The 23,449-nt window shown below is 44.5% G+C and overlaps 1 protein-coding gene and 1 long non-coding RNA gene across 4 annotated transcripts in view; both read right to left on the bottom strand.

Annotated features, from left to right (window-relative positions):
- LANCL3 (LanC like family member 3) overlaps positions 1–22,260 on the bottom strand; it is a 72,774-nt gene extending 50,514 nt beyond the window's left edge. For 2 of the 3 annotated variants that reach the window (XM_053312736.1, XM_053312737.1), the window contains exon 1: positions 20,995–22,260. In XM_053312736.1, the coding sequence (XP_053168711.1) occupies positions 20,995–21,561 (567 nt within the window). In that variant the 5' untranslated portion in view covers positions 21,562–22,260. The remainder of the gene's footprint in view (positions 1–20,994) is intronic. The other variant, XM_053312735.1, reaches the window with a different exon arrangement.
- LOC128352293 (uncharacterized) lies at positions 8,038–20,945 on the bottom strand. The gene is made up of 3 exons (XR_008320305.1): positions 13,028–20,945; positions 12,558–12,635; positions 8,038–11,382 (listed from the first exon to the last, which is right to left on the bottom strand). It is a non-coding gene; the product is annotated as an uncharacterized LOC128352293 (long non-coding RNA).
- Positions 22,261–23,449: the final 1,189 nt, after the last annotated feature.

The raw sequence follows: 23,449 nt of genomic DNA on the forward strand, positions 1-23,449 counted from the left end.
CCCTTTTTATCACACAACCTCCTACTTTCCCACCTACACACAACTGGAAGATCCTCAGCCATTGAATAGAAACCTGAATATTACCAATTTAGCCCAAATAAGTGAGGGAATGACTCACCCAAAGTTCTATATTTTTAATTCCAATTAATTGGCATGGGAGAATTCAGCATACCAATCAATGGGACCTAAAAGAGTTAAACGGCTGGATAGTGCTCAAGGTTAATATTTAAGGAACAGTTATCCCTACACTATTCAGATATCATTGTAGGTATGCATAATTTGAAAATCATTGTATGCCTAAACCTGTGAGTGCACCTATGTCTCACAGCAACTTATGTTAGAGGCTTGTTAGGCAGCAAGGTGGTTCACACAATCATAATTAGGGGAGGAGAAGCCTCCTACCCTATAGAACTTTCCTTCCTACCTCGTGCTTAGCACACGATCACTGCCAGTGCCTCAGCCCTTGATTTGTAACTCACATACAATCATAAGCACACAGCTCCCAAACTAGAGCAGGAGGCTTTTCCTACCCGAATTAAGTTCATACGAACTGTCCAGGTAACACTGATTAATAATTCTTAAGATTTTAGAAGGAAGCAAGAAGTATCAGAACATTTACCATGAATCTGAAGACTGACCAAATGTTCTTGATAAATGACCAGATTTCACCCTGATTTCCAGCATTTTCCATGGTTGGTTTTGTAAATGTCTAAAACAAGTGCTGTGATGATTGCTCTGGTAAATCTCAAACCCAGCTAGTGTCCTCAGTAAATAAACACAAACTACAACTAATATTTATATATTGTTTTTCAATAAAAGTGCTCAATGTGGTTTACATAGAAAAATAATAAATAAATGAATAAGACAGTTCCCTGTCCCAAAAGGGCTCACAATAAATAAAAGAAACATAAGTTAGGCACCAGTGACAACCACTGGAGGGATGCTATGCGGAGGAAGGATAGGGACAGTTGCTCTTGCCTTGCTAAATATAAGAGAAGCACTACTTTGAAAGGGCCAGGTAGCATCTCGTCTCCATTTCCATCATTTCGAGGATGTCATTTACTATGATCCTGGTGGGCGGGGGGGAGTTGACAACAAGCCTAGTGTCTCAAAACATTTACTGATACATCTCGAGAACCACCAAGTGACTTCAATAAATGTCTAATTTCACTCTTGTTTCCGTAATATTCTGGTAAATGGCAGCATTTACTAGGACAAGTTGGGGAATATCCAGAATTGTGAAGAAATGACTTGCATTTTAGACAATTTTCTCTAGCGCTTGTAGAGACTTTAACAACACTAATAGAGTTCTGAAGGACAAGACAAAATGAAATGGCTTAATAAAACATTTCCTAGGGTGGGGAAATAATTAGTGATGATACTGAACTTTACAATGATCTGGTTCATAAAATAAATGTATCGTGTTCATAAAGTGCACTAGTATTGCAAATCAGGTCAAATCATCATCCATCAGCTTGTACCGTAATGTAACCTGGAGAATAACACCCACTCCTTTCCCACCTACTCACTTACCTAGCTGCAGCTGCAGCAGGGAAGGAAGCCTCTCCATCCCCACTCCCTCCCTGCTATGGCACCATGGCATTGCTGCTATGGCCATGTTGCAGTTTCAAGCAGAAAATATAGTGTACTGGGATCTATGCACACAAACCACAAAAAAGAACCCCCACCAGACTATCCAACAAGGGGGGGAAAACAATAAGCAGAATGTGGTAGAGTAATTACTATTACAGAAGATATGACCATGCTGCAGAAGGCTTCTAGAGCAGGGATTCTCAACACTGGGTCCCCAGATGTTATTGGACTTCAGGGAGACATGAATAGAGGTCTATAAAATCATGCATGGTGTGAAGAAAGTGGATAAAGAGAAATTCTTCTCCCTCTCCCATAACACTAGAACCAGGGGTCATCCCATGAAATTGATTGCCAGGAAATCTAGGACCAACAAGCAGAAGTACTTTTTCACACAATGCATAATCAACATGTGGAATTCTCTGCCACAAGATGTGGTGACAGCCAACAACCTGGATGGCTTTAAGATAAGTTCATGGAGGAGAGGTCTATCATGGGCTACTAGTTGGAGGGGTATAGGCCACCTCCAGTCTCAGAGGCAGAATGCCTCTAAATAACTTGCAGGGGAGTAACAGCAGGAGAGAGGGCATGCCCTCAACTCCAGCCCGTAGGCTTCTAGCGGCATCTGGTGGGTCACTGTGTGAAACAGGATGCTGGACTAGATAGGCCTTGGACTTGATTCAGCACGGCTGTTCTTATGTTCTTATGACTTCAACTCCCATAATTCCCAACCAAAGACCACTGGGGCTGGGGATTATGGGAGTTGGTCCAATAACATCTGGGGACCCAATGTTGAGAATCCCTGTTCTAGAGGACGGTAGTGCAAAAAATAGTTGATTCTTGTCAATTTCTGCTTTCCCCCATAAGTTCCTGGAGTCACCCAAAAATATGCCCTTGAGCGCAGCATGACCCTCAGGGACATATTTTCGGGTGGCACAGAACACTTTCAGCAGAAGCAGAGACTGATGAAAATCACTCCCCAACCCACACTGCACACTCCTCACTGCAGAGCTAATACATTTTTCTGCAGCACAGTGTGTCTTCCCAGGTGCCGGCTTAGTCGGGATGCCAGCTAATGTTTTTACTGTTTTTTTGGCGCAATGGGTTTACATGACGGCTTATAAATTTAACTTAAAAATACAAATCACAGCAACCATAAAATGCAATATAATACATAAAAAGAACAGTAAAAGAATAGCCAAAAGCCAACCAATTGCTGAAAACAATCAGAAAGTTCCAAAGGCCCTCTAAAAGAGGACTGCTTTAGCCTACCATCTAAAAACCAGGAGCAAAGGAATAGAATAAATATCCTCTTGGATTAAATGCCACAGCCTTAGTGCCTCTGCCCAAAGTCCCCTGTCCCAGGCCAGCATCCATCATACTTTAGGCTAGAAGTTGCAGATATCTGCTCTGGTCTCTGCATGACCAGATTTTTAATCTCTTCTTATGGTGCCCACCACCAGCACCACTGTGCCAGTGCTATATTACAATGCTAATATCTATTCGGGGATACCTTAACTGTTAGACAGGAGTACAGCACTGTGTCACCCCCATTAAAAAATCTACCTGTCAACTAAATATTGTTGCTGGCGCCTGAGACATTGAGATATTCTGACGCTTCTGGCGTGCTCTCTCCTGAAGTGCAGATCCACAAACTTTAGGTTATCTGATATTTTCCAGCATCCAGTACATTTCCAAGTGTGTAGAAGCACCATTTATTCACTCTTTCTGTCTGCAGTGTGGGAATAACAGCAAGGAAGAGCTCCAGCATAGTTCTTTGACATGAATTGCTGGTAACAGTGCTAACAACAAAGTCAGTACTACAGTGAAAGCTGATGTCCCAACCTTTGCTAAGCAAACAGGATCAAGGATGAACAGACATGATTAAAGCTGTCCTGCAGAAAGGCTTTTGATCAAGTTAACCACACTTGAATGAAAAATCAACATGCAGGGAACTAAAAAAGGAAGAATGACTGCTAGATATATTTGAAATGCTGCTTCTTGACTGTAAGGGAAATTGCTGTTATTGTAATGTACAAGAGTAGAATGCAGCTTTTCTGATTGTATAAGCCTTAAATGCAAACACTTCCTCTCCTTAGGAAAAAAAAGGTCTTCCTTCTGTGTCTATTGTTGTAGGTGTCCCCATTTTACCAGTAAGATGACAGGTTTCACAATACCACTACAAGAAGAACATGAAACCAATGACCAAGATGTGATGCATTGACTGGAGACTGAAACACTTGGAATCCACTCAATCAGTGTGTGCTTTTTCCACCTCAAGCTAAAATTATTCTGAATAGCTTTCATTCTGCAATGCAAACTGATGTGTGCCCATGATTGTGTTGCCTGATTTTATTGCACTATGGCCAAATATCCAGCTTCCATGATATGATCTTGAGAATGTACCCACCATTTTCAAGGAGAACATCAAGAACCATTTTGAAGTTCTGAACCTCATTGATAAGGAACTAGAGGAACTGTGGGATGAAATCAAAGAAGTTGTTAAGGATGAATGTGAAAAGAGACTGCCAAGGACCAAGAAACAGAAGAAAGCAAAATGCATGTCAGAACAGATGGTGGAAATTGCCCAGAAGATGAGTTCTCATGAGAAACATATACACAGAGCAGGAAGCCACAGTCCAGACGGAACATGGTGAAACAGACTGGTTCCAGATCGGCAAAGGAGTAAGACAAGGCTGTATACAGTCTCCTTCTTTATTCAGTTGATATACTGAACATATACTGAGAGAAGCTGGATTGGAAGAAGATGAGCATGGTTTTAAAGTTGGAGGAAGAAACATCAATAACCTGCACTATGCTGATGACACCACTCTGATAGCTGAGAATGCAGATGATTTGCAAGCTCTAGTAATGAAAGTCAAGGAGCACAGTGATAAAATGGGACTACAATTAAATGTAAAGAAGACTAAACTAATGACAACAGGTATAGCAACCAGACTCAGAATTGATAATGAAGATACTGAAGTTGTGGATAGCTTCTGCCTTTTAGGATCGACCATCAACAGTAAAGGATCCAGCAATCAAGAAATACACCGCAGACTAGCACTTGGTAGGGTAGCAATGAAGGCCTTGGAAAGGATATTTAGCTGCTGTGATGTGTCTACACCTACAAAGATTAGAATCGTTCAGACAATTGTTTTCCCTGTGACACTCTATGGATGCAAAAGCTGGACTTTGAAGAAACAAGATAGAAAAAGCATTGATGCTTTTGTACTTGGGTGATGGAGAAGATTTTTGGGGATACCATGGACAGCCAGGAAAACAAACAATGGATCATAGAACAAATCAATCCAGAATTTTCACTCGAGGCACAAATGACCAGGCTCAAACTATCATACTTTGGACACATTATGCGAAGACCCAGCTCCCTTTTTCCATAATGCTGGGAAAAGTTGAAGGAAAGAGAAGAAGAGGACGACCTGCAGCAAGGTGGATGGACTCGATTACAACAACAATGAATACACCACTGAGAGACCTTAAAGGCCAAGTTGAAGACAGATCATCCTGGAAAGAATCTATCTATGTGGTCGCTAAGAGTTGACACTGACTTGATGGCATTTAATCAATCAATTAATGGCAGATAATTCCCTTTAAGAATACAAGTTACATTTACTGATGCAGCAAATCCACTGTGCTTTTGAAAGACAAAACGTTTTAGAGAAGCGATAAACCATTCGAATGTCTTCAGTAGCTAGGAGATGTATTTAAAATTCAACCATGATTAAATTCTTTTCATTGTTGATCATCCAAATGCTTGCTGACATTCAGTTAATCTTATTCACAATGCATTGTGCCTCAGCAAAATATATTTGAAATTCAGGAATGCTAATTTGTTAAAAGAAAAACATATTTAAAATTCTAATCCCTTTTCCAGCAATAAGCTAAGAAATTCTAAACGTTTTGGGGTCAAGGCACACGATGCACAAAGTAAATCCTGCTTTAAATCACTTTAAACTCTCTTTTCCTGTCAGTGTTTTGGCAGCACTATGACAGAACCAAATAATGAGGTGAGTCTCACGATCAGTGAGACTCACTGGAAGTGGGTTTGCGGGGAAAGTGGGATTAGCCTGCTCTCCCCACAGACGATCAAGCCGACATCCCTGGGTGGCCAGATCGGCTGCCCACATGACTGCCGGCTCCGTCACAGAGCCAGCGGGGGCTGCAGGGATTGGGGGCCATGTGGCCCCCAGAAGTTCTAGGATGCCCCACGCAACTTAGCGTGGGGGGCATTCTGGGTAGACCCCTGAGCCCGGGAGGCTGCAACCCGTCTTGAACCCATCCGACCTGTCTTGAAACACGGACCAAGCAGCCTTCCGGTTAGGGGTCTACTTGTGTGTTGCCATGCACCGCAGCAACACAAGAGCAAAAAGAGAAGGTTAATGGAGCGCTCACTCCATTAACTTCGTCTTAGGGGAGGGGTATTTAGGGCGGTTAGCTGCCTGGAGCCATGTAGCTCCTTTTGCAGCACACGATAGCCCAAAAGCGGGCTAGACTCCATTAGCCCACTTTTGGGCGATCGTGAGAATCGCCCCTATGTCAACCATACAAGAAATGATTCATTCACCTGTATATCCTCTTATGTGATATATGCCAACAATATCCTGATGCTGTTTACATGTGCCAAACAGGTCAGTCTCTACATCATGAGACATACATTAGACACTAAAAATTGCACTATTCAGAAAGCAGTGTGAGTACATTTTAGTCTCTCAGCACATTCTGTTGCTGACCTTAGAATCACCACACTTCAACAAAAAGGTTCAGCATCAGACTGCTAAATCAGAATTCATGCTATGTATATTTTTAAACCTTGTCTCTTAGAGAGCCAGTGTGGTGTAATGGCTAGAGTGCTGGACTAGGACTGGGGAGACCTGGGTTCAAATCCCCATTCAGCCATGAGACTTGCTGGGTGACTCTGGGCCAGTCACTTCTCTCTCAGCTTAACCTACTTCACAGGGTTGTTGTGAGGAGAAACCTAAGTATGTAGTACACCACTCTGGGCTCCTTGGAGGAAGAGCAGGATATAAAATGTAAAATAAATTTGCAGATTTAACAATGCCAAAATACCAGAATTTTAAATCGGGGTTTCCCTATCTTTCCATTTCCTTTTCTCTCTGCCTTCTGGTTATGTTGATTAGTTACCAGTGGGTCACTAATCTGGACAATCCACAGACTGGACCTTATATTAATTTGTGCTTTGCAAAGAAATGGGACATACCAACTGTCCTGTTCATATATCTGATGAAGTGGGCTCTAGCCCACAAAAAGGCTAGGCCTACATACATTTGTTACTCCTTAAGGTGCCACAGGATTCTTTGCTGGTGATGCTATCGATGCAGACAGTCCAAAGTTTATTCCAAGCTTTATTCAAAGGGTTTTTAATTACTGCAATTGTTTAATTGTTGTTTTTAAATGTTTTTAAATTGTTAATTGTTGTTATATTGTTTTTTAATTCTGGTTTTAGCTCTTTACTGTTTTAATGGTTTGTTTTAATTGTAAACCACCCTGAGCCATTTTGGAAGGGCAGTATAAAAAACAAATCAAATCAATCAATCAATAAAAATTAACAAATAAATATTCCCCACTGCTCAGGCAGCTTATGCAGCACTTCTCAAACTTTTCATAACTGAACAAAAATACACAAATAAAAGGAAAGAGAGAAGGGAAAATGAGAATAAACAGAGAAAGCATGAGAAAGAAAAAACAGGGACAGAAAAAGTAAGCACTTTGCAAAGAATGAGTGAAATGATCTGATTCCCCTAAACTGTTACCATGCTTGCTCACACCCATGTAAACTACCCATGTGTGAATCAGTGAGGCTATTCTCACAATGGAGAAAAACCGGGCTAACAGAGCCCAGCTCAGTTTTCCCCCATCATGAGAACCACCGTGCTTGTGGGCGAGCCTGGTGGTTCAACCGTTGCTAGCCCACCAAAGTAACCCTCCCCTTAAATGAGCTCCGCTAACCCCATTTGCAAGATCGTGAGATGCCGCAGTGCGGCTCTGCGCCATGGCGACTCATGAGTAGACCCCCGACTGGGAGGCCACAACAAGCCTACTGGGCTTGGGGGTCTTCCCAGAATGCCCTGCACAAGTGTCCTGGGACTTCTGGGGGCAAGACGGCCCCCAATCCCCCTGCCCCTACTGGTTCCGTGACAGAGCTGGTAATCGTGTGGGCGGCCGATACAGGGCTCAGCATCTGCTCAGCCTGCTCGTGTGCGGGGAGAGCGGGCTAAGTGCTCTCTCCCCACAGAGCCCAATTGGGCTCTACACACAGATTGTGTGTAGAGCCTCTATGCCTTTGGCCTAACTTGAGGGAATTTGCTCAAAACCTAATTTACAAGCATGAATAACAGACTGCAGTCTAGAAAGGCAAGTCTACATTAGGGTACCGCAAAGGAAGGAAGAGAAGCAGAGGCAAGGCACTTGAAAACAAAGAAATAAAGTGTAATTTATATAGGTAAGTAATAAGTTTATTGTTGTGACCCCACGTCATAACATACCACAACACAACATAACAGAAGAAATGCAACATACCAAGAAGTCACATGAGTTAAGTTGAGCTAAAACCAATGCTACATTTTAGAATATACGTTTCTTTCTGAGTTTAAAAGAAAGCATACCTAAAGTAGCAACTTGACAGCTGACATGTGGAATTACATCTGTAAGAAGATAAGTCAAAACGTTTTACATCTGTCCCCTTAAGTTTATCTATCTTCAGTGTTTCCCCCCCAATCTCATCATAAATAGGGCAATAGAGGACATAGTGGATGATGTCCTCCACTTGACCAGTGCCGCAAGGACAAAGGCGCTGTTCCACTGGGAGTTTGCAAAAATCACCTTCAAAATATGCTGAAGACATAGTCTGAAAATGAAAACATGCAAAAAGCCTTCCTCAATGGAGCACTGGTAATATTAATCAGATATTGAGAGAGACTTCTATGTGGTACCAAAATGAGAACTTTGTTGACTGTACCGCAATGGCGTCTCTACTGGCATCCCATTAGAGGAGCTGATTTCTAATCTTTTCTCTGCTCCAGGAACTAAATCCCCCAACAAGGAGTACAACGGTAGGATGTGAGACAAAAGTTTAGTTCAGGGTTTCTTAACCTTGGGCCCCCAGATGTTGTTAGACTACAGCTCCCAACATCCCCAGACATGGCCTTTGTGGCTGAGGATGATGGGAGTTGTAGTCCAACAATATCTGGGGGGCCAAGTTAAGAAACCCTGGTTTAGTCCATTCATTCCCACCCATAAAGTGTAAATAACAAGATTTAACTAGGTGGTGTTCTTGGAGACTTTCTAATATAAAGCAGAGGCACAATGTAAAATGAAGCAGTTGGCAGCCTTGGTACATTCACAGTTGTGCAAAGAATGAAGGCAGCTCCCAGGAAGCTATAAGAGGAAGTGGGAGGGAGCAAGAGCGAAAGCTCTAATAGCCTGGTAGTTGGCAGGCATTGGAATGAGGGGGGAAAGGCAGGAGAGAAAGAGATAGAATAAGGAGGAAATCAAAAGCATACTTGACCTTAATCTGTTTTGTGTGTGAGGCTGAAAGCTGTGAATCTCACTGAGCAGACTCCCAAGTCTCAGCTGCAGAAAAAGGAATGACAGTAGTAAGGTGCTGGTTTGGCACAGGTTCTAAGGCTATGGTACGCTGCATGCCCACAGCATAGGAAAAAGAGCACTGGGTTAGTCCTCAACAAATTGGCACAGGAATAGGGCAGCCTCAGTGGTTCCATTCGAGGATTCAGGGATTCCACTCTGGAGTCCAAGAAGCAGACAGGTAGCCATGTACAGAGATTAGTCTGTAGCAGGCATGTGGCCACCACTGAACATGTGGGGATGAGCGTTCCCCTGCTGCTGCTTCTGGGGGCCACCAGAGGCTTGGCCCTGCTTTCCTCCATACCTTCGGGTGGGCTGCCAGTCTGTTGTCTGTCCCTGCACCAGGCACACTGCACTGGGTGTTTCATTCACGTGCCATTGAGATCAGTCAGGCAGTAAAAGAACATATTTGCCACAACGGCACGTGAACCAAGCACCAAGTGCAGCAGGCAGCTCACCCGTCTTGCCACTGGTGTCCACGCCCCCAGCAGGTGATATCATGTGCAGGGGTTGTGGCATGCGCATGCTAGCACACACACACACATCTCCACAGGGGTAGGGGGCCACTGGTCCAGCCCATTCCGCAGCCGCCGGCAAGCTCCTGTCTGTAGCAAGTCCACACAGAGAGTGAGCCAAGGACTCTTCGTTTCTGGAATCTCCAGAGCAATCTTGTGCAGGTCTCCCCACAGTAAGCTCATTCAAGGACTCAGCAGTCCAGTGAGTCATTTATGGGGAAAGGGTTTGAGGACACAGGCAGGTGTCCTCTCAGCCAGGCAGTTTTCTGGACTGCAGGTGACAATACAGTATGCCACCCATCTTCCACAGCAAAAACTTCAGCATGGAGGTTTAAAAATAAATCCTTTTTGTAGGATTTTGCCCTCTGCAAAGTTGCAAAGGTGGGAAAACTCAGAAACACAAAGGGAGATGTTTCAGTACAGCATGGAAATGAGGTGTGTGCCAACCATTACAGCCAGACAAAGGGATGTATTATGCTGAATCTAATTAGCTGCCTGGATGATTGTCTTGAATGTATAGTAAGGTGGGGCTGTTCAAACTCTCAAGAACCGTTTTGTGTGTGTAAGACCCCTGGCTTGTGTAAGACCCCTGGTCACCTTAACTATGCAAGGGATTCAGGATGGATGCTTTTCTTTGTCCTAGATAGTTTTGCACTGGCTCAGATTTTGCATGACACAGCAGTTTGAATGGTATCAAGCACCTATTAGCCTTGCTTAGGTCAAAAGCCAACTGTTTCCAAAATTGGAGGTGGTTGTCTGGTAACAAAACAAGTTAAAAACTAGACTCCTTCACTTGCCCACCCCCCAAAAAAATGGCAGGGGCTGAGAACTCCTTACCCAAATTTGAGTTTGAGACTCCTGGGGGGAAGGACTGGAAAGCAATACTTGCGCAAATCAGAGGCACTGTACAATTAGAGCCAATCAGAGTGAGAGATGGCCTCAACTGGGCCACACACCATGCATTTCACTTTATTTTACCTAGGCATCCCATCCAGCCATGCCTCCTCCCATGTTCTTTGGCTGATTGCTTAGTTACCTTTCCGACCTCATTACCTCCTATTCGGACAACTAGCTGCTTGGTTTCTCATGCCAGCAGTAGTGGAGAAGCAGGAAGCAGCTTAAGTTTATTCTCTCACTAGTTATCCTAGCAAGACTGTGCAGGGCAGGTAGACTGACTCTCTGCTGCTGCTGTGTGTGTCTGTCTGTGTGCAGCCCCCAGGGTCCCTCCAATGTGTACGTACAGTCCTGAGGTGAGTAATAAGCAGGGTGATGATGGTTCTCTGCTAATTCTCATTAGAACAGAGTCACAACTGAAACAGCCAAACCTTTTATTCAACAGCATCAGTGATGAAAGCAACATGGAGGAGTAGAGTAGTCAGGGTCTGTACCTGAGGAAACTGCATGACAGACAAAGGAGCAACAGCTGCAGTTGTCCCCATCACCGCATTTCCATGCAGGGTACTGCTGTGCCTGTTACATTATTGTCTGTTAGTCATGCACAGGCACCCTGATAAAACAAAAAGGTGGCAATCCCTAAGAGGGACGGCTAGCTTCCTGCTGGTCACTGTCGCTGCTGCTGCTGCTGTAGATCTTGCTTGTGAATGATTTGCAGGGAACTGGTGGTGGAATTTTCTTTCCACTGCACATTGCATGTCTGCAAAGAGAAAAGAGAAATATGGAGGTGTTAATGAGTTTTTGTAGTAGAGAAATCCTGTGTGACCAGGGCCTTTCCCAGATGGCTGGCTTTACCGCAGCCCATTAAGTGGGGTAAAGTAGAGAGAGTTAGGAGGGCATATATTAGCCACATATAAGCACAGTAAAGATAATTCGGAGAAACCTGGGAGCCATTCACATCAGTGTTGTTTTAATAGGGTTCCTCCATCTCAGACCCTTGAGGTTTTTTCCTATGCACCATTCATATTGCTTGCTCCCCAGTTTTTCTCTGGCCCTTTCTGGCCAATGGCTTTCTACAGGAGGTGGGGCACTGCTTCTCCTCTTTCCTATCTGTACATGTAAGGTGTGTCTCACTGAAAAATTCCAACTGGGCCCATGGAAATTTATTTCAATATCCTTTAAAAGGTGTGTGTGTGGGGGGGACTTCCTCAAGATGGACAACTTGCCAGACCAAACACATTAGCACATTCCACCCCCACCATCATAAAGCCTGTGGTGAAAATTCTGTCTATTGCCAGCAGCTGGCACTCTTCTGCTGGGTTTTGTGTTTGGATAGATATATCTGTGTTTCTTTTTCTTTTGCTCCTCCTTCAGTCAGTCAATCTTGGGGAAGATCAACAAGATAAGTGGGTGAATTGCTTCCCCTTCAGGCCATCAGTCTTCCACAAGATCACTGAGTAAATCTATTTTTTAAAAAAATTAAAAAGAAAAGTTAGGCTTTAAGAAAAGGTGTTCTATCAGTACGGTCCCTCCATACATCTCAGAAGAAATGTCAGGATATATCAAAGTATCCCCAAAAGGCACTATAAAAAATTAACTCTTTAGCACAGAGATAATGTGGGCTAAGCTCCAATGTGCAGGGGGAAATCTGAATTGTGTATGGAGGGCACCTTGATGTCTCACACAGACTTTGACATTCTTTATTTATGAACACACAACCACCGTTCCTGTGGTGAAGTGACGTAAAACCGCCATCTGGGAAGGGCCCAGGGACATATTCAGGACTGGGTAGTGACACCTTCAGAAAAAGTGCTGCCACCTAGTGCCCTTCCATTCTGCCTAGCTCCCAATTCTCCCACCAGTAGCTCCTCTGACATCTCTGTCTGGAGAATTACAGCTAGGGACAGGCAATATAGGCATTCACATAATACTAACCCATCCAATGGAGAGAGTTGCATTGGAATTCTCTATGCAGTTTCTGTTTGTTGTGCTCCATGTATCCTAGCTCTCATCCTGCAAGGAAGAACACATCATGATTGTTTAGTCACCAGTGGCAACAGTTGGCGAATAGTGCCCACTATTCACCAAGAAAGGTGACCATGCACCCCTTTGCCCTCACCAATGTACAGCAGGAGGTTGCCTGCATTTCAGGGTTTGTGGCCAGTGCAGACACACTGCTTACTTATCAAACATCCTCTCTGTGTGGGGAACATTGCTTGTTTCTGCTTGTTGTGCTCCCTGTTGTGTAAGGGAAGACTGTTAAGCCAGTATAGATTATCCCAAACAGGGAGAAAGCGGGGAGTCTTTCTCTAGTATGAGTATTCTCTTTTCATGGGGAGGGGGTGATGGAAGATGTGGAGAAGTCCTGCTCTGAGGCAGGGTTTCCCCCTCTGAAGAATGCTTACCTGTGTAGGATGCCTTATCCTTGCATCCAAATCGTAGCAGAGGAGTTGAGATTCCTGTTAGTTGTTTTGCATCTGGAGTTCTGAGGCAGCAGGGTACCTGTAAGAGGGCCTGCGAAGCCGAGTATTAGTAATACATTGTTAGCCTTTGGCAAGCTGTGCAAAAAATGCTCCTTTTTGTGCAGAAATATCTTGTCACCAAAAGGTTCTCTAGACAGAAGAATAGAACAATGTAGTCCTGTGCTGCACACCTCGAAATATGATGTGTAGGTTCTCTGGCAGAAGATTTTAGACTGCCTATGCTATGCCATGATTGCAGAATTAGTTGAAATTCTAGCCTCCATTGCGACTGTACTGATAGGGAGGGAGGGAGGGAGGGGGTAGAGGGCAGTCATCTGGGACACTCCATTGACTTGAAATCCTTTAATTTTGGTTATTGTTTGGGATTACTACCTCAATCAGTAGCATTACAAATACTACCATACAAGGATTTCTTAATGATGCACTTTGCATAAAATCCATCATCTTTGTATACTAGTGTTGCATCCAGTTTCCATAACACTAAAGCCCCCCTCATGTTCCACTTCACAATTGGTTCATCACAGCACCAGACTGAAAGATAGACTAAGCACCAGCCCCCAGAAATCTTGATCTGCATCATAAGAGAACAACACAATGAATATTATCAAGAGTACAGATCCCCATACATTTTCTATACGGTAGGTAGGACGGACTTCAAATCCAGGATGCCCTTGGAACAATGTTATAGAGACAGAGTTATAAATATCACATTATCAGAGATGTGCTGATGTAGTTGTGATGTCAGGAAATTTTGAAGAATAGAACAGAGAAGATTAAGTACCAGATCTCATAAACTGCCAAGAGTGCAAAACATATTCAAAACCAAAACCAAACCCAAAGTGTGATATGCAGAGCATAAAATTATTTTATGTCCTAACTTGAATCTGCTCTTTTACAGTCCTGCAATATTTTTTAAGCAAGGCTGGTGGTAATTTTTGTGTAGATTACAGCCAAGTCCTTTGGGATGGGCATGGTAAAGACTTTAACTAATTAATTATGAGGTGTGACTGGACAGACCCCCTTGCCAGGGTACTCAATAGTACTCAATATGAGCAAGCCACTGATTGCTTCCTTGGATGTTTGAGCCACCAGTGACAGCACAAAGTATTGCCAGTGTCAGCCTCTGCCAGGAGCCCTAAACTTTGCAAAGCATTCCAAATGTGCATTTTTTCTTTTTTTTTTCCATCACAGTTCTGCAATGACAAGAAAAGCTCCACCTGGTGGAATTTTCCCCATGCAACTCTTTTGGTTTTTTAATGTTAAATTGATGAACGTTGTCTAACTTCCTTTGAAATAATCAGTGCCATATCCTATAGCTGTGAATTCCATAAATTAATTACAGTATGTGTTGGGTGAAAGGGTACTTCCTTTTGTCTATCCTTAATCTACTGCCAATAAGTCTATTTTGAGGCCAGTACGAATGATACATTCTCTACACACATAATTAGAAAGTGGAAGCACCAAGAGCACCCCCATCATGACAACTTTTGTGGAAGTCCCAATGCCCTCCTGTCACATGCCCTTTCTGGTTGACTTCTTTGTGAGAGGAAGAAAAAGCTCTATTGATCCACCTTCTTCACACCATGTATGATTTTCTAAACCTCCCTCATCATCTCTTTTTCTTAAACCAAAAACATTCCAATTATATCCTATGATGCGTGAGAAGCAATGTTATATTTTATTGACCCCTATATATACCTCAGTAGGCCCCTGCTCTCCAAGGAGTGTTTACCTCTCACAAGTTTTCAGATATACACCATGTACCTATTAATGCTGTATATGTGAAGTAGCAAGGAGACAGTTAATCTGGGCCTGATAATAATAATACTTTGTAAAGCTTTTTGGTGTTCAAACAATTCATGTACATTATTTCATTAATCCTAAAGCACTGTAAGACAGCAGTTCTGTTGGCACAATTCCCTGGAATGAATACAAATCTATCAGTATTTAAAATAAGTTATGGCCCATGGAATGTCTAATACGGTTGAATAAGTCAGAAATCCGTATCCTTTTCTCAATGAAGAATCAACCCCGCTGCAGAGTGAACCACATTCATTTTATGAGGGTGATCTTAAGCATAAGGAAGTAACTATTACTGACTCTGAAGCAACCTAATTCACACAAATGCATTTAGAATCAGGATGGAAGGAAAACAACCAGCAACTAACTAATATTCATGCAAAATATCTAGCAAATCTCTTTGCTTGGGGGTGGGGGCGGCGCAGAAACACACATGCAGTGGCATAGGGAGCACATGGGTAGCCTGTGTTTCTATGGGCAGCCCTCCCGTGGTGATGGTGGCAGGCTCTCTATCAGTGTTTCCTGTAAGAGGGATTCCCAGATGTTGTTGACTACAACTCCCAGCATCCCCAGCTGCAATGGCTTTTGGCCAAGGATCATGAGAGTTGTAGCCATCAACATCTGGGAATTCCTCTTACAGGAAACACTGCTCTCTATCCCAGTAGCAGACTTCCCTGGAAGCAATGACAGAGGCAGGGGCAGCCTCCTTGCCCCCAGCAGTGGCAGAGGCATACTCCTATCACCTGCATTCTAGCCAGCTCTGACTCCAAGGCAGCTGGGAATGAAGTGCGCTCACACACACACCCTTGTTTTCCAGCCACCTCAGGACCATCAAAACCCATCAAAAGGGCAAAATGGCTCTGTACATGTCGCTTAGTGATATATAGTGTCAATAATACATCATTAAACTCCTACTGTTTAAAAAGATGCAGTGACTGTTTAAAAAGGCCCGAGTGCCTAGGAGCACTGCGTGCTGCTTGGGATGGGCAGTGTGGCACACCGCGGTGGAGAGCTGGCTGTTAGCTGGGCAGGGGAGGGGAGTGGGATGGCCCCTGCGGCAGGGCGAGGCAGCCTCGCAGGCAGGGGACACAATTTCTGGAGCCGTCTACCCTATATTAGCTCAGCCACTGACCAAATGCGAACATTTACTGTAGGATTAGTCAGTCAATGTTTCTGCTCTTACTTTAATTTAACTGACTTAACTTTTTTGCTTTTGATATCTAAAGGTAAAGGTAAAGTTGTGCCCTCAAATCGGTGTTGACTCCTAGTGACCTCAGGGCCATGTGGTTTTCTTTGGTAGAATACAAGAGGGGTTTACTATTGCCGCCTCTCACTCAGTGTGAGATGATGCCTTTCCAGAACCTTCCTATATCGCTGCTGCCCAATATAGGTGTTTCCCATATTCTGGGAAACATGCCAGCAGGTATTTGAACCAGCAAACTCTTGCTCGCTAGGCAAGTCATTTCCCCGCTGTGCCATTAAGTGGCTAGTGAGCATTAAATTTTTCATACTATCAATTTTCTTGGTCTGCAACTTATATTACTTTTTTTTCTTCAAAAGGCAAAGGTTAGATGGGGGAGAATCTGCAAATTTACCAGTTGCCCAAAGGGGCAATTTAAAGGACATTTCAATCCTAATTTATCTCTATTGACTCCCTCTCTACTTCATGCATAACTTTATAGACATTCTATCATGTCTTCCCATAGTCGCCTCTTTTCCAAACTAAAAAGCCCCAGATGCTGTAGCCTTCCCTCATGAAGAAGGTGCTCCAGGCCCTTGATCATCTTGGTTGCTCTCTTCTGCACCTTTTCCAGTTCTACCAAGTCCTTCTTAAGATACAGTGGCCAGAACTACACACAGTACTCCAAATGTGGCTGCATCAACGGTTTATATAAGGGCATTAAAATATTAGTATTTTTATTTTCAATCCCCTTCCTAATGATCTCTAGCATGGAATTTGCCTTTTTCACAGTTACCATTCACAGAATCTACACTTTCAATGAGCTGTCCACCATGACCCCAAGATCTCTCTCCTGGTCAGTCACTCACAGCTCAGACCCCATCAGTGTATAGGTGATGCTGGGTGGTTTTTTTGCCCCAATATGCATCACTTTACACTTGCTTGCACTGGACAACATTTGCTATTCTGTCGCCCACTGTCTCCCACAAAAGAAGAGATCCTTTTGGAGCTCCTCACAATCTGTTTTGGATTTCACTACCCCTGATAGTTTAGTGTCATCTGCAAATTTGGTCACTTCGCTGGTCACCCCAATTTATGAACAAATTAAAGAGCACTGGTTTCAGTACAGATCCCTGCGGGATGCCACATCTTACTTCCCTCTATTATGAAAACTGTCAATTTATTCCTACTCTGTTTCCTGTCCTTCAGCTAGTTACCAATCCACATATGAACCTGTCCCCTTATCCAGAGGTGGAGGGAGGCCAATGTTGGCCTGTGTCCAGCCTGCTGCCGGTGCCCCCAGCCCCTCACCCTGTGTCTGATGGCAGATGCTAAGCCATGCCCCCTGCATCTGATGTAAAAGGCAAGGAGAGTCGCTCCTGGCCACGCTGTGAACACAGTGTTTGCAAAACAGGACTGTGCGGCCCTGTTTGCAAGCACAGTCCCTGGCCAGTGCTTTTTAGACAGGGAGAGCCACTCTGGCTGCGCCGTGAACATGGCACTGGTTGGGGATTTTGCCTGCAAATGGGGCCACATGGCCCCATTTGCAAGCAAAGCTATACCCCCTGCGTCTGATGTCAGAGGGTGTGGTTGGAGCGCCAGGTGCAGCCCCTGATTAGCATTTGCCTGGGTTCTTCACACCTGTATGCTCAATGGTGGCTCTGCCCTTGCCCTTATCCCATGACTGCTAACTCAACTCAAGAGCCTTTGATAAAGAACTTTGTCAAAAGCTTTCTGGAAGTCCAAGTATCCTATGTCAACCAGATCATCTCTATCCTCATGTTCCTCATCACTGAGCCTAAAGTCCAAGGCAATGGACCAAAAAAACAAAGCACCGTATATTATGAATTCTGATACTTATTTCATGCTTGAAAACACACAATCTCAATTAAACCACTTTAAATGGATTTTTTTTTAAAAAAAAAATTAAACCAAATAAACACACAGGTTGATAGGATGAGGGAAATTACTCAAAGTAGTCCCATTGATATTAAAAGGACAAGTTAATTTCCCATTTACATTAAAAGGACAAGTCCTTTTAATTTCAATGGGACTACTTTGAGTAATTTTTGTCATCTTGTCAACCACAATCTTTAGTAAACCACTTTGTGAACTTTGTTGAAAAACAGTATATAAATATTTGTACTAATAGTTATAACAGAATTATTATAACTAACAGTAGGACCAACTTTCTGACGAAGCCACAGGTAGCTGTTGTACGTATTTCAGTATCCTCAAACCCCTGAGTAGCATTCGGTCAAAACAAACACCACCGCAACCTGTACTAATCCACACTTTTTTAAAAAACAAACATAAAATGAATGTATACATTGAATGCATGGCTCAAACAGTTCCCTCTTCTTCTGTTGATTTGGAGGATTTTTCATCCAGGTATGAGTTAAAGCAGGAATGTTCTGCATATACTTCTGTAGATATTCAAGTGTATTACTAAACTCTAGATTTGTAGATTCTTGCAAAATCCATTTATTTTTATAACAGTAGATGAATTGCTGGCTTACTGCCTCTCAAATCATAGTTGCTAGAGGCAAGTCTCACTGAAATTAATGTGATTGGTTTCCAAGCAAACGTTTTCATGGCTAAGATATGACAGGAGTCTATTTTTTATCATGTAATTTTGAAATGTATTATCAAGATGGTGATTCTGTCATGATTAATACTACGCTACAGTAAGGCTGCTAGACAACCCATATTTTAAAGGTCATGCTCTTATTTTACTTTTTTTATTTTTCAGCAATGTTCCATGTTTTGTTGTTAAACAGCAAAAAAATGCCTTTTATTTCATGTTTCTCTCTATCCGTAACTGGTCAGTTCTACTTACATATGAAATTTGTATCCTACAATCTTTGATTTCAGCTAAAATTGGTCTTTTGGACTAGGAAAAGGGTAAATCATCAGTTAATCTGCATCTCTGCATTAACAAATGCTCTTAGCATAATTTACCCCAAGAAAAAGATTGAAGAACAGACTGGCTGTTGAAATCAGCAAAACTCTCAGGGGCAGCCAACCCCATGAGTACAGGCAGCAGCTGCCTGGGGCTGCTAGATTCACATAGTCACATAGGAAGCTGCCATATTCTGAGAAACCTTTGGTCTTTCTAGCTCAGTATTGTCTACACGGGCCAGCTTCTCCAAGGCTTCAGGAAGGAGCCTCTCTCAGCCCTATCTGGGAGATGCCAGGGAGGTGACTTGGAACAGTCAGGTGTTCTTCCCAGAGTGGCTCCATCCCTTAAGGGGAATATCTGACAGTGCTTACACATCAAGTCTCCCGTTCGTATGCAAGCAGGGTGGACCCTGCTTAGCTAAGAGGCAAGTCATGCTTGCTACCACAAGACCAGCTCTGCTCCTGGAATTCCTCCTATCTAGTCTAAATGGGAACATCCTAAAAGGGGAGCACAGTTCTCTCCCTTCCTCAAACCACTGAGACAACACTTTCTGAGTTGTCCCAAAGGAGCAATGGGAGCCAGCTGGCTCAAAGTGGGAGCAATTGTGCTCTGTAGTTTTCCTGGCTGCAGCCCCTTGTCCCTCACTCTGTAGCAGAGAACTAAGTATCCATCCCCTTGTGGAGGAAAGAAAGAGTTTTAATACAAAATCTTTAAAGTTGTACAATTCCTTCCCTGCCCGTTGTCCCCTTGAGCAGGAAACAATTGCCTGCTTATGTATACAAGATATTGGGGGTTTGGGGTGGGAAGCAAAATTAATATTCAACAAGGGCTACAAAATAGCTTAGTAATGCAATCCTATTCAGATTTGCTCAGGAGTAAGTCCTGCTATATTCAATGGAGACTAATCCCAGAAAAGTGCACACCAGATGCAGCCCAAGACAGTCCTGCAGTCATCTAACTACTTATTGTTTGATGAGTTCCAGTACTGGAAAGCAAAACTCTGTATTCATCTGAGCAGAAATGAACATGAGCATGGAACAGAATCCCGCCTGCTGACTCCAGCCCCAGCCTCCATGTATTACCCTGTGAACAGAGCCTACACCTACACAACTTGTATTCAAAGGCTTGGATAAATCTTTGGAGGTCAGCTGAGGGGCCAGTAGGAACAATCTCACCCACTCCCCCTCATCCTATTCATGTCATAAACACATAAACATATCCCTTTCCAGACATTTCTTAGTGGTAAATGAACATGCATGGAGAAAAGGCATTGAATCAGCAGGCTCCAACTCCAACCATGTGTTCATTGGAACCAGGGGCATAGCTAGGGAAGAGGGGACCGTGTTCGTCCTTCTCCCTGGAGGCCCCTCAGAGTGGGGGAGATAATGAAGAAAATAGGGAGAGGTGGAGCTAGGGGGCCCTCAGGAGCTGGGGGGTCAGGTTCTTTGAACCCATCCACTCAACAGCAATAACAAATATTTATATACCGCTCCTTCAACCAAAGTTCTCAAAGCAGTTTACATAGAAAAATAACACATAAATAAGATGGTCCCCTGTCCTCAAAGGGCTCACAATCTAAAAATAAGGCAGATACCAGCAACAGTCACCGGAGGGATGCTGTGCTGGAGTTGGATTGAGCCAGTTGCTCTCCCCCTGCTAAATATAAGAGAATCACCATTTTAAAAGATGTCTCTTTGATCAGTTGGCAGGGGTCAAATATAGCTACACCCCTGATTAGAACCTCTGTAGAGTGTCCACACTGTGTTCATTTTACCCTTAAAGTGCGTCTGAAAGAGACTTGGGGCTTTGTGAATAAAAGATAACATTTTGAGGTGCACTTAAGAGGAGCACCTCAAGAAGATAGTAAAGTTAACCTTTGTGGTGATGACTGGCAGATCCTTTGTGTGTGTCTCCGATAACCAAATCCAAAGAAAGAAAGAAAGAAGGGGAAGGGAAGGGAAGGGAAGGGAAGGTGTGGAACGTGACGGAAATGAGAGGCGCGGCTACCTCCAAGCCCAGCTTCTGCTTCAGCACCAGGGCGGCGCACAGGTAGCCGGCTCGGCCCACGAAGAGCTCGTCGGAGCCGCAGTCGAGGAAGGTGACGGGGACGCACAATTCGCACAGCTCGCGGAACTTGCCCAGCTGCCTGGCCCAGTCAGGCAGTCCGAGCGCCTGGTAGACAAGCGCGGCCACGGCGTAGACGCCAGCGCCGCCGAGCAGGAACGCTGCGCGGGTGTCGGCGTCGGCTTCGCCCCAGTCCGCCTCGTAGCGCAGGCAGGCGTCGACCAGCTGCTTGGCCGCTCGCAGGTAGGAGTCCCGCGCCTGGGAGAAGAGCGGGCACTCCGCGACGTGGTACAGCATGTAGGCCACGCCGGCCACGCCGCCATACAGCCCGCCCTGGCAGCCGCTCAGGCCGCTTGCCGCCTCCCCGCTGCTGCCCGGAGGGGACACCTCCTTGAGGATGCGGTCGATGGTGGCCGTCACCAAGGGCGTCGCCGCCTCCTTGCACTGCCCGGCCAGCGGACTGCCCTTGTAGTCATCAAAGGGGTTGGCGAAGCAGCGCTTGCTCTCCATGCCTGGCGCGGTGCGGGGCCGGCTCGCCAGACGGCACGACGAGCCCAGACGGGCTGCAGCTCGAGACCCACCACACACCCGCCGCACTTGCACTCTCTTGCCCTGCTCGCCCTGACAGGCTTGCAAGAGCCGCCGCCTCTGCCTCGCTCTTCAGCTGGGCGCCGACTCACTGACTGGAGCGCAGAGCGGAGCCCCCCGGACGGAGGACTCGTGCCAACCGCTTGCTCCTCTGCCCGCTGAAGCGGAGAAATGAGAAACAACAGCGCAAGGCGGTGAACTACTAGGTCATGTCGTTCTTTCCCCAGCCCAGAGCAAGGCTGCTTCTCTTCACAACGGCATTGCACAAGCTCTCTAGCACTCTCTTGTCTCTTTCTTGCTCCTCAAGCTTGGCGGAAATGTCTGCCAGAGACAGCAACTCTGCTTTTCCTCCTCTGGCGACGAGTCCTGTGTGGCATGAAGAAGTGGCAGCCGCCTCTCCCTCAGCTCTTGGAAACAGCAGCAACTGTCACGCCGGCGAGAGTGCTGCCTGTATTAATAACGGACCTCCCACCTCTCCATCCCCCATGTCTACTCTTTCTGACATCTCTGCGTGCACTTGTGTCAAGGGGGAAATCAGCTATTTCAAGCCTCCTAACAGAGCTTATTTTAAAGGCTTACTACATAATCGCACCCCCCCTCTCCCCATAATCAGTCTGCAGGTCTATTATAGCTGCTGAATACCAGTTTTAAAGGGCGTTATTCAGTCAGGCAGAATACCAGTGGAGGAGCCAAGACATTTTCTGATAGAACACAGCAAATGAGGAAATAACTACGGGAGGGGGGGGGGGCGGCGGGCGGGGAAAAAAAAGAAACTTCTCCTTATCTTGAGAGGGTGAAGATGGATCTTTTCATCTTGTTGTTTTGGATTGTATATGAAGCTGTACATTTGTGCTTTTTAAATGGCCAATATTTGAGAGGGTGTTTTTTTTTAAGTGTATCTTTTTAATTTGGCAAAGGCCGTAAACAAAACAACAAAGACTGCAATCCTGTGTGCACTAAGCCCCACTGAACAAAGTGGGTTTTATTTGCACTGTTAGCCTTCTAAACACCATTATGGTTTCTTTTTCATGTCCTGCAGGCTCCTTTGACCCACCTTGCCATCCTGTATCTCCAACACCATCACTCACACATCACACTTGCAACCTTGTTGTACTTGTCATCTTGAATAATGCTGCAAAGGGATACAAGGAAGAGGAAGTTCCCTCCTCAGCTGCTATCACAAGTACAGCTCCTCTGCACATCGGCAACATCTAGGTGCCCTTGCCCCCATTGGCAAGACTGGCTTTCTTGCTATTAAAGGAGAGCAGCAAAGCCAAAATTGATTTTCACTGAGTGTAGCCAACAGTGCCAGCCTATTGGACGTGAATTATTGCTATTGGACCTGAATTATTATCATTGGCATTGGCCAGTGTCAGACTGGTTTGGGTGTGGGTATGTCCTTCCCCCAAATACATTTTCTTATTCATTATCTAGATAAAGGCATAACTTTATCAGCAATTGACCTTGAACCCACTGAAGGTAATTTGGTTATATACATTTAATAAAATACCTATTTGTTTCCTGAGCTAGGTAACCTGTGCATTTGTCAAAGTTCACTGTAAAGTGCAAGTGTAGTTTTGATGGAAACTAACTAATTTAAAAACGACAAACATATCATGGTATGCAGAGGTGCGCATAGATAATGTGGGAGCCTGGACCTAAACGCCTTTGGAGCCCTCCCCCACCGCTGCAAATGAATCATCATCCTCATCCCCCTACACACACACACACCATGACACACATAGTATTTTAAACACATGGGTTCTTGAGGGCACAAACAGCAACTGAACAGCTATATTTATACAAATAT

This window comes from Hemicordylus capensis, chromosome 3, assembly GCF_027244095.1.
Source record: "Hemicordylus capensis ecotype Gifberg chromosome 3, rHemCap1.1.pri, whole genome shotgun sequence".
In the NCBI taxonomy this organism is placed as follows: Eukaryota; Metazoa; Chordata; class Lepidosauria; order Squamata; family Cordylidae; genus Hemicordylus; species Hemicordylus capensis.